Here is a 12,177-nt window from a genome sequence, read left to right as displayed (position 1 = left end):
CTTCTCCTGGGGCCACCTGACATAGACACATGTGCCCCGGATGTAGCAGGTTCTTTCAAATCTATCCTTGGATGAATGGATTTTAAAGAACAGAGGACTTTGAAAGCCCCGCCTTGGCCTTGACTTTTTCAGCTGTATGTAGTTAATGGGCCCCATCTTCTCAGGACCTTTGGTGACCATTGCCTGGCATAGCTGTGGCCTGAACACCTCTTTATGAGCTCTTGGGGCCTGTAAGACTGAAGGCAGACTGGTTTTGTTCTGCAGGAAGCCTCGCCAAGTTTTCTCAGCGCTCTGGTGACCCGGAGAGGAGAACGGGGACATACATTCTTTGCCTTTTGAAACGAATGTTCTCTTTTGACTTGTCTTAGAAACTCTGGAAATAATGGGATGAAATAGCTGAGTAAGGGTTTCAAAGGCTGAATCCAGGATAAAAATCAGAGAAGCGTCAGGATCAGACATTGGTCACGGATTCTATTAGGCCCCAGCCTTCTCCCGGAGAGGAGTCCACTCAGCCTGGCTCTGATTCGGTTTGGGGGTCCCTCTCCGCTGGGCTCGGCTGAGATCCTTGCATTTGCTGCCGCAGGACTGTCCTGGGTCCCTTTCCAGTGCCTTCCCGCAGCTTTCTCCCTCTCGAATCTACTTTCCTTTCTTTCCACCTATTCTCGGAGAATTTTGTTAGGCCCTAATTTGCCTTCTTGCCCCTCGAGGGCAAGTGTTCACAGCAGGGCTGTCCCGCCAGGGGAACCATTTCTGTTCTGTGAGCTCTGCCCACTGCGCCCCCTCACGCCACAGCAGGCTGGTGGTTTGGATCGTTGACGTCGGTTGGAGAAAGTCCGGCTTCTTGCCCTCCAATGACTGGTCATCAGTTTCCTGTAGCGCACTGTAATGGCCGTTTCATTTTCTTCACATTTTGTTGAAGCATTTTACGGTTTGAGGATCTTCTGTATCTTCCCTGGGCCCAAACAGGGGCACGGGCCGAGGTTCCAGACGTCTCACTGCACGTTCCTGCAGTTAGTAGCTACCCCCACACATAACCCCCCGGTCTCTGTGGACTCCAGCCTGTACCCCAAATTCCAGCCCCTCGAGTGGCTGGTTTAGGGCAGCAGTTTCGCTGTGCCCATTTCTTACTCTGCTACAACAGTGGCTGCTAACCTCTTTGGCCATGTTGTTTGGGAATCTGATGAAAACCACTGGCTCACCAGAGAAAAATGTGCATTTGGCAGGGAAGGGGGCTTGAGGGCCACCTGAGGCCCCTCCGTGGACCCTTAAGTGCCCACAGCCCCTCGTTACAGGGCTCTCCTCTCCATGTGCAGCATCGCCTTACAGGTCAGGTTGGAGGGCAGGCAGAAGAGAGGTGTCGTATTGTCACTGATGCCTTCAGAGTGTTGTTCCCAAGTCCCTGGCTCTGACACTTACAAATGTTCCCTACTGACCTCCAGATTGGAGAATACTCATTTCAAGAGAATGTTTCTGAACTAAAAACAAAAGAGAGAAAGAGAAGATAAGTAAGAGAGAGATCAGTAAAATGAAAGTGACTAAGTGACAGTAAAAGAGACAAGCAGACATTTACCTGCCAGTAAGTGTCAGCCTAGTGATGACCAGGAACCAGGTGGGGAACCTAGACAGGTACCTTCACCCGGCAGAAACAAGGTGCCATCCCCCCATTCTCCTGCTGGAGCAACATAAGCGGGAGCCAGCTAATACTGAAGGTCTGAATAAGACTCAAAATCTCAATGGAGTACTCACTGAGAACGTTCATGAAGATCACTCATTATTATGAACCAGGAAGAGCTCGATTTTAAAGGGGAAGCAAAGCATTAACATATACCAACTCCAAGTAACAGAGACATTAGAATTATCCAATACGATTCTAAAGCAGCCATCGTAAGAATGTTTTAATGAGCCAGCACAAACGCCCTCAAAACAAAGGAAAAAATTAAAGTCTCAGCCAAGAAATAGAAGAAACAAATAGAAATTTAACAATTGATATAATTACCAAAATAAACAAAGTGGAGCTTAAAAACAGAGTAAACAGAAGAATGCTTCATGAACCTGAAGATAGAGTAATAGAAGCTACCTAGTGAGAAAAACAGAAAATGGCTAAAAAGAGGACAAAACTGAACCGAGCTTTGGGACTGAAGACAGAAGATGTAACACTGGAGTTTCCAGAAGAGGAGAAACGGGAGGGAGTAGAAAAAGAATTTGGGGGAATTGTGATGAAGGCATCCAAATTGGACAGGAAGAAGTGAAATGACCTTTGTTCCCGGATGATATGACCTTCTGTGGAGAAGAAACACCTGAAGATCACACACACACACACACACAACATGACTAAAACTAATACATCCAGCAAAGTAGCAGGATATAAAATCAACGTGTAAAAAGTCTGTTGCATTTCTATATGCTGACAGTGAACAATCAGAAAGGAAATTAAGAAAACTATTCCAGCCCTGGCTGGCGTAGCTCAGTGGATTGAGCTCGGGCCTGCGAACAAAAGGATCGCAGTTTGATTCCCAGTCAGGGCACATGCCTGGGTTGCAGGCGAGTTCCCAACAGGAGATGCATGACAGGCAACCATACATTGATGTTTCTCTCCCTCTCTCCTTCCCTTCCCTTCTAAAGATAAATAATTTTATAATCTTTTAAAAAATGGGCACAATTTCTTTTTTTAAAAAAAAACTGTTCCAATTTACAATAGTGTCTAACAGAATAAAATAAATAACATTGACTTAACCAAGGAAATGAAAGGACTATAGACTAAAAACTATAAAACGCTGAAAAAAATTAAAGAAGACAGAAATAAAGAGAATACCACCCAGGTTCATGTTTGGAAGACTTAACGGTGTTAAGATGTCAGTACCACCCAAAGCAATCTACAGCTTGTGTACAATCTCTATGAAAATCCTGATTTTTTTCTCAGAAACAGAAAAATTTATACTAAAATTTATACGAAACCTCAAGGGATCCCAATAGCCAAAACAAATCTCAGAAAAAGAAGAAAAATGTTAAAAGACTCAGGCTTCCTGATTTCAAAATTTACTACACATCTATAGTAATCAAAGCAATGTGGAGGTTGTGTAAAGACAGCCATAGAGAATAATGAAAAGAGAATAGAGAGCCCAGAAGTAAACTTCACATACGTGGTGAAATTACTTTTGACAAGGCCCTATTCACAATTAACAAAGGGTGGAGACAACCCAAATGTCCACATATGAATGAATGGATAAACAAAATGTGGATTGTGTGCGTGTATGTGTAGATATGTATATGAAGGCCGAATAATAAACATTATTATTATCATCAATAACATTATTAACAATAGTTTATTAGTAATAATCTATTATTGTTAGTAATAGTTTATTAATAGTTTATCACATTGTTGATAAGGCTATTACTTTTTTTAAATTTTTTATTTATTTATTTATCTTTAGAGGGGAAGGAGAGGGAGAGAACATCAATGTATGGTTGCCTTTCGTGCATCCCCTGCTGGGAGTTGGCCTGGAGGGAACCAGCCTGCAACCCACACATGTGCCCTGACTGGGAATCGAACCGCGATCCTCTGGTTCGCAGGCCCGCGCTCAATCCACTGAGCTACACCAGCCAGGAGGCTATTACTATTAATAATAGCATTAATAATAATAGTTTATTCTTCAGCCTTGAAAAGGAAAGGAACCCTGATACATGCTACAACACGGGTGAGTATGTGCTAAGTGAGAGAAGCCAGCCATGAAAGGACAAATTTCAAATGATTCCAGTTACATGACGAACCTAGTAAAGAACAGAGACAGAAAGTAGCGTAGTGGCTACGGGGCTGGAGGGAGAGGGGCCAGAGGAGTTACTGCTTAGTGAGTACGCAGTTTCAGTTTGGGATGATGCAGAATTTCTGGATATGGATAGTGTGTATTTTACTAGAATAGAACATTTTTATAAAAGCAATAGTGGTACAAAACTCTCAAACTCACACAAAAGGCGAACTGCAGATTGAAGAAGTTGGATGAATCCCAAACAAGAAAAATCTGAAGAATACTCACTGAAGTACATCCTAGTCAAACTTATGAATGGTAAAGACAGGGGAAATGTCTTAAAAGTATCAAGAGAAATATGATATCTTGCCTGTAGGGGGGAAACTATTTAAATTACAGAGGTTTTCTATCAGAAACCATAGAGACCGGACAAAAGTGAGACCACTTAAAAAATGAAAGAAAAGAACTANATGTATATGAAGGCCGAATAATAAACATTATTATTATCATCAATAACATTATTAACAATAGTTTATTAGTAATAATCTATTATTGTTAGTAATAGTTTATTAATAGTTTATCACATTGTTGATAAGGCTATTACTTTTTTTAAATTTTTTATTTATTTATTTATCTTTAGAGGGGAAGGAGAGGGAGAGAACATCAATGTATGGTTGCCTTTCGTGCATCCCCTGCTGGGAGTTGGCCTGGAGGGAACCAGCCTGCAACCCACACATGTGCCCTGACTGGGAATCGAACCGCGATCCTCTGGTTCGCAGGCCCGCGCTCAATCCACTGAGCTACACCAGCCAGGAGGCTATTACTATTAATAATAGCATTAATAATAATAGTTTATTCTTCAGCCTTGAAAAGGAAAGGAACCCTGATACATGCTGCAACACGGGTGAGTATGTGCTAAGTGAGAGAAGCCAGCCATGAAAGGACAAATTTCAAATGATTCCAGTTACGTGATGAACCTAGTAAAGAACAGAGACAGAAAGTAGCGTAGTGGCTACGGGGCTGGAGGGAGAGGGGCCAGAGGAGTTACTGTTTAGTGAGTACGCAGTTTCAGTTTGGGATGATGCAGAATTTCTGGATATGGATAGTGTGTATTTTACTAGAATAGAACATTTTTATAAAAGCAATAGTGGTACAAAACTCTCAAACTCACACAAAAGGCGAACTGCAGATTGAAGAAGTTGGATGAATCCCAAACAAGAAAAATCTGAAGAATACTCACTGAAATACATCCTAGTCAAACTTATGAATGGTAAAGACAGGGGAAATGTCTTAAAAGTATCAAGAGAAATATGATATCTTGCCTGTAGGGGGGAAACTATTTAAATTACAGAGGTTTTCTATCAGAAACCATAGAGACCGGACAAAAGTGAGACCACTTAAAAAATGAAAGAAAAGAACTGTTAACCCCAAACCCGACAAAAATCCCCTTCAGGAATGAAGTCAGCAAAAATCCCCTTCAGGAATGCAGGGGAAGTCCAGACATTGTCTGATGAAGGAACCTGCAACCAGTAGACCTGCTACAAAAGCATGGCCAAGGGGATTCTCTAAACACATGAAACAACGAAGAAGGCATCTTGGAACTTTAGGAGGGAAGGAAGAACACGGCACACAAAAATATGGGTGACTAAGACAGACTTTGCTTCCCCTCTTGAGTGTTCTAGATGACGTTCGTCAGATGAAGCAAAAAGCTGCAGCACTCTCTGAAGGGGTTTTAAAGGTACGCAGTGGAGCCCTGACTGGGGTAGCTCAGTTGGTTGGACGCTGTTCTGCAAAGAGGCAGGTAACAGGCTCAATTCCTGGTCGGGGCGCGTGCCTGGGCTGCAAGTTCAGTACCCGGTTGAGGGCGAGTGGGAGACAACTGGTCCGTGTTTCTCTTTCACACCGATGTTTTCTCTCTCTCACCCTCCCTCCCTCTCTCTCTCTGAAATCAGTGAGATGTCATCCCTGGAGAGGGTTATAAAATGTAATCAAAAGGAAGCTGGAGTGGCTGCATTAATATCCGATAACACAGACTTCAGAACCAAGAAAATTTTACTACAGACAGGGACATTATGTAATGGAAAAAAAGGCCAGTCTATACCAAGGATACATAGCAATCTTAGATGTGTATCCCCCAAACAGTTGGAAAATGTAGGGGAGCAATTAAAGAACTGGGAGGAGAATATGACAGTGGACTGGCAGGTCCAACTGTAGCTGGGGCATCAGTACCCTCTCTCAGCGGCTGACAGAGCAACCAGAACAGAAATCAGCAGGGACGCACAGGGATTGGCCACCACCACCCACCCCAGGCCCTGACTGACGTTCACGAAACACTCCCTCCAACGAGAGCAGCAGACACATTGTTTTTAAGTACCTGGGGAACATAGACCAAGATAGATCATATTCTGGGTCGTAAAACAAGTCTCAATAAATGTAAAAGGATACAAGTCATAGAACATAAATTTTATGGGGGGCACAGTCAAGTTAAAGTAGATATCAGTAACGCAGTATCTCAGAAACTAATCCAAGCGGACACCTCCCAGCTCTTTGTCTGGGGCTTCTTGGCCCCTAGGATTTGTCAAGGCCAATCCCTCATTATTCAGTCAAGGAAACTGAGTCTCGGGAGGAGACGTGACTTCTCCTGGGCCCCTCAGGTGCTCCGTGAATACCCATTGGATCCACTGATGAGCTGAGCACAGCACCCTGGCCGGTGGCACTTTCTCTGGGATAGCCATTCTCACGGGGAGAGGCTCCCCGGGTCTGTGACCCCCTCTGAGGTCACCCTCCCAACTCTGGACACCCCAGCTCCTTCCTTGCCCTTTGTCCCACATGGTCCTGCTGTGACCCTGTCTCTCCTGGCTGCCCCAGAGCTCTTCCGGCTAAGGCCAACTTGCCCGCATTTCAGCTGCTCGGACATTGTCCAGTGACACGGCCGTTCTGCCTTCCCGGGGGACCCACTGGCGCTGGAGCCGCTCACTGCGTTGGGGGTCTGGCTGCTCGCATTTCCTTTTCTGGGTACCCCGTGCGTCCCCCGCTGCTCCTCCACTCTACTCATCCTGAGATGAGTTTTTCCCTCTGATTTTATGTCCATATTTAAATTATGCTTGAGGAAGTCATTTGTGGGATCCCCCCAGGCTCATGGGAGAGAGCACATGAGATCTCCAATGAGCTTAATATATTTGTATTAAAAATTAATAAGAAAGCTATGTTGTTTGTGGCTTTAAATCATAATTTGATTTAATTCATTTTATTTAATATACAACCATAATTCTAAAATTACTTTAACAAAAAAAAAGTGTGGTGAGATTGAAATCCGTCTGGGACGCTGTCTTCACACCTGAGTGAACCGAGCCCGTCACATGCAGACAATCTGCACTGCCATTTCTCCTGTGACATTTAGCGTCAGCGCACGGGCGCCGCAGCCCCCTCGGAGGCTCCCAATGGGTCCTCCGTGAACGATTACGTGCAGGCTCTTTTTAAATGCCACCATTAAAAAAATAAAATTTAATGGGAAGAGATAAGCTTTTCCCAGCACATGCCGGCTCCGATTTTATATTTCCTTAATCTGTTTTATATACCGCTGCAGGAAATTAAACCAGAATTATCCGCTCTGACGTGCGCATGTGAGCAGTTGGGAGGGGCTGCCAGAAGGGAAACAGATTTACTATAAGCGCTTTTTTGGGGGGTGGGGCGGAATTAAGCCCTCCTCATTCTCCCTCCATGGAGAGCCAGCCTGGCTCCCTTCATACATCACTGTGCGAACTGCTGTCCCACTGACGTCCAGGCCCAGGTGGCATCCAGGCCAAGGACAGCTGTCCTCTGTCAGTAGGTCTGAGTTTCAACTTACTGTCTACTCAGCATAACGTGTCTTTGGCAGACACGGAAGACAGTCACTGACATACTGTTCACATTACTAAATCCTCCTCCTCTCGTTCTTCTCGTTTCTCTCCTTTTCTCTCCTACCCCACCCATCACTCGGGGAGAACGACAGTGTTTATGTGTTAATCCTTTCTGCGTTTAGTTTACCTTCCAGAAAGATGATGGGGGTATTTTATTTTCTAGTCCTCTGCCCCAGCTATACCCAGTTCCTGCCTGCTTCTAGTCTCAGTGTCTCACGTCCTGCGTGTGCACATCCAGGGGCTGCCTCCTGCCCCATCTTTGCTTCCAGTGCCATACTCACCACCAGCTAAGAGCGGACAGGACACCTGCAGTGGCATCTTCACTAGGAGGACCCGTGGTCTCTCAGTGTGTCTCAGAAGTCCCATCTAGGAGACCCTCCAGCCCCTCGCCTTGTCACTGAGGACTGAAGGTGGAGGCCTCACCCTGCAGTCGTGGGTGAACCCTGGGTCGGGCCCAGAGGGCTGGTGCTCACCTTGGGTTGGCCTCTCAGGGCAGACGTGAGGACGCTGGGCCAGAGGGTCCTCACAGCCCTCCCATAAGGCAGTGGGCTGAGGGGTGGGAAGTGAGGCCTGGGAGGGCCAGGCAGTGTCCCCTTGCTGGTGGTGGTTCTGCAGTTCCAAATGGCTGCAGGACTAGACACCTCCTGCAGGCTCTCGTCCTGGGAGGGAGGGAAACGTATGAATGGGAGGAAGATAGGAGCCTGTAATGTCTGGAGATGTGCAGATCAGCCTCACCTTGTCTCAGTGACGTGAAGACAAGTGTCACTTAGCCTTTGGGTCAAGCCACTGAGAAGCACAGAGCGTCCTCTGGGTAAGGACCCTGCAGAAGCAGGACCAGGACAGTGGACAGGAGCTGGTTGGGAGTTCTCCTGAGACACAAGGCCTGGCCTTTCCCTGGACTGCCTGTGAGTGGGGCAGCGGGGACGGTTAAGGCTCTTTCTGCAAAGAGCACTTCGGGCAGTACCTGAGGCCTGTCTGTCTTTGCCACATCACAAGCCCCTCTGTCCTCTGTTGGGTAGAAGGGAGGAGAACATCTAAGACAGCTTTTAAGTAGAGAATTTCCCATGAAGAATTTCTCTGACCTCTTTTTTCTTATCCTCACCTGAGGACATGTCACTTACTGATGGTAGAGAGGGGCCAGTGGAGGGGGAGAGAGGGAGAGAAACACCAGTGTGAGAGGGAAACATCCATTGGTTACCTCTTCCCTGCGCCCTGACTGAGGACACAGCCTGCAACCTACTCATGTGCCCTGACTGGGGATTGAATCCATGGCCTTTCGGTTTATACTCCAACCCAATGAGCCACGTGGGCTGGAGCTCTCTGTGCTCTCTTTATAACCTTGCCCTCACGCAGGTCTCTGCCTCAGACCTCAGCTGTCCAGGCCAGGGGAGGACCCTGGGCAGTGCCTCAGGGGGGAGAGAGGGGGAAGGATGATGGATCGGACATTTGCTCCCCAAACGGTGTTGGACATGGGTCCGCAGCCCAGAGGGACCTCACGGAGCTTGGGTGCCTGCAAAGTGGAGCGGGTCCCGACTCCTCCTCTCCATTTCCAGACACCCCACCCCCACCCCCACCCCCACCCCAGAATTTGCTCACAGATACTGTGTACCCACAGGGCAGGCACACTCCAGGGACTCACAGACCAATTTCCTCCACCCAGAGTCTCAGTCCCAGCCACCTTCTGGGTTTCCCAGCTGGGGTGTCGGAGCAGGTAGGGGGCTGATGGGCCTGACCGTCCTGTTGGGATCACAGGCCAATTCCATGAGCAGAGAGAGCTCTTTACCCGGCTGGGGACCAGGACCTGCGGTGGCAGTCCTCTCTCTGTGTTCTTCTCGCTTGTGCTCTCTCTCTCTCTCTCTCTCTCTTCCTCTCAGAGCTAAATCTAGCCCCCCTCTGATGGCCTGCTGTCCTCGATTCCAACCTAAATGGAACACTTTCAGAGGCAAAGGGCCTACAGGTTTCCCCCCTGTAGCATGGAGGGGCTCTGGCTCACAACTGCTAGGGGCCCCCACAGCTTGAAAGTCCCTATGGCTCTGAAAATGTGCACCCCCAGAATTCTACCTCTAGGAATGTGTCTTCAGCAGATAGGAGCACAGGCCCAAAAAATTACGCACTGAAAGCTCTGCATCAATCACATCATAGCAAAAGTTGGAAGTCATCTAAGTTCCCAGGAGGAGCTGAGTGAATGATGGTCTGTGAACATGCTGGAATGAGGCCTGCGTGGCCATGACGATGGTAATTATGCTGGCTGTAAATTAACACTGGGTAATAACCTTGTTATGCTGTTACTTGTCGAGAGCCAACTCTGTCAGTCGCGCTCAGCCCTGAGGGCACGTTGGAAACCCTGAACCGAGGTCTCGCCCCAGGGTCATGAGTCAGGTCTGGGCCCAGGCGTCTCTCTGGAAACTCCCTGGTTGGTACCGCTGCACAAGCAAGGCTGAGGCCACAGTACTGCGTGCCAGGTGCTTCTCGGGGGCCTAGTAGCCACCAGGGTGAACGCGTAATGTGTCTCCCAAAGGCACGTTTGCATGGGATACCATGGATCTGGTATCCCCCCCTTCCCATGAGCCCCCCCATTGGGTCAGCACAGGACGGTGCTGTTTGTGGTTTACTTATTGCAAAAACAGTTTCGAGGGTGTTCTGGGCCTTTACTGCTTTGCAGCAAACCACCCCAAAACTTCGCAGAGTACAGCCAGCACCGCTGATGCCCACAGGTGGTTTGGGTCAGGACCTGAGGGTCGCAGTTGGGCAGACTGGAGCCCGGCTGTCTTCTGACTGCTGGCAGGAATCGTCTGGGACTTCTTAACACGAGGCTGACTTGGCAGGAGGGCCCCGGCTGGGTCGGTCACCAGACACCTGTCACAGCCTGTCCCTGCGGTGCGGGCTTCCTCACAGCAGGGTGGCTCGTGGCTCCAGGCAGAGGCTGCGTGGCCTTTGTCACTTTGCCTTGGAATTCATTTGCATCGCTTCCATTGCACTCTTTACTGAAGCGGTTCCCGGCCCACCCAGATTTCAGAAAGATATTGCAGGTAGAATGGACAAGGGATTTAGTGATGGACCCAGCACGGAGAGCCAAGGAAGGGGTTGTTAAAATACCAATGCTAGGCATCGTACGACACACAAAGAGTACAAGGAATTGTATAGCATTACCACAGTGTGTGTGAATGAGAATCCCACGCAGCATGCGGAAACGGCAGTTCATTTTAAGGTGGTAGGAGCCCGGTATTCCATCTTTAATATTACTTCTCAAACCTCTGAGCTGCTCTCCAAACCTAGGCGCTGACGAATCCCTGAAGGGCGTTGTTGGACACAGGCCCCAGCCTGGCTCCTGAGTGAGCTTGCTTTCCAAACCCCGCAGTAAAGCAGTCACCCTGGTCCCCGCATATTCTGCGGGGAGCCACAGAGCCACTGCCACGGTGGGCCTGCTCTCGTACAGAGAAGATGAGTTGTGGGCAGGGCCCGCCCGCCTGCTTTGGGATCTCATCGGTCCTCTTTCTTTTCCCTTAGGCGTTTGACATTATGAGAGTGACGCACGGCAGAGAGCACAGACTGATGGAAGACCTGATTCTGCTCCTAGAAGAATGTGACGCCAACATCAGAGCCTCCTGAGGGAGCCCGGCGGGGGGAAGGACAGCTCGTACCTCGATCGAACGTCTTACTGCGGCCACACACCCGGTGTTTTGTCTGCTGTGTGACCCTGCCCTACTGGACATGTGGCTCTGTGTTTGGGTAAACAAGGCAGGCATTTGGTCTGCAAACCACAAGAACCATTAGTTATAGAGAAGCATGATTATAATAAATATTAAAAACTTGGTTGAAAATGCCATCTGGTAATCATTTTCTCTGCTTACTCATTGGTAATTGTAACGTTTAAAATCTCAAACATTAGAGATAGAAAGTCATATTACAGACATGACAGAATAAACATGAACATTCTCCTTGGATGTATGTCGGGATAATGGCCTAAAAATCAGTGTTCCCACGTTTGTTTCCCTTTGGGCTCTGTCTGTTTGGGCGAGAAGCAGGATTTTTCAGATGGCGTCCTCACTGTTTGTGTTCAGTGGTGTCTGTGTTTGTTATTCCCGTGCAAATACGTCTCCGACACAGGGAGTTTCGTCCTAGATCCTGGAAAGAAGTCATTTTAGTTGTTAATGTTTTTTTTCCCCAAAGATATCATGGCTCTTTTGTAACTCCCTTATGCTCAGCATTTTATGAGCCTTTGTGTATGTCATGCTTTTTTTTTCCTTGAATTTTTCTCTCATTCCCTAGGTCTGCGGTTTGACCACATGATCTGCATAGCACGGAGCAGGTTCCAGCTGAAGTCAGGCTTGCTTGCTTTCCTCTTCTCTCTCTGCTATTCCTTAACTCTATGGCCTGCTTTTCCACCCCTCTGCTGTATACAAACACAGAAAACCTTTTCTTCTCCTCCAGCAGAAAAAAATAAAAGGTAAATTTGTTTCTGGCTCAGTGATCGCGTGAGCAGTTTGGTCCCTCCTGCTCAGATGAGACCCTGGTAATTACTGAAGGCCTTGGCT

General features: G+C 47.6%; 1 protein-coding gene across 1 annotated transcript in view; it reads left to right on the top strand.

The window, feature by feature from the left end:
• SMYD3 (SET and MYND domain containing 3) overlaps positions 1-11,466 on the top strand; it is a 465,445-nt gene extending 453,979 nt beyond the window's left edge. The window contains exon 12 of the mRNA XM_037069376.1: positions 11,150-11,466. Coding sequence (XP_036925271.1) covers positions 11,150-11,251 — 102 coding nt within the window. The 3' untranslated portion in view covers positions 11,252-11,466. The remainder of the gene's footprint in view (positions 1-11,149) is intronic.
• Positions 11,467-12,177: the final 711 nt, after the last annotated feature.

Source organism: Sturnira hondurensis, unplaced genomic scaffold, assembly GCF_014824575.4.
Source record: "Sturnira hondurensis isolate 20B ecotype Veracruz unplaced genomic scaffold, ASM1482457v3 Scaffold0018525, whole genome shotgun sequence".
Taxonomy (NCBI): Eukaryota; Metazoa; Chordata; class Mammalia; order Chiroptera; family Phyllostomidae; genus Sturnira; species Sturnira hondurensis.
Note: the sequence above shows the minus strand (reverse complement) of the source record. Positions and strands in the feature narration are given on the sequence as shown.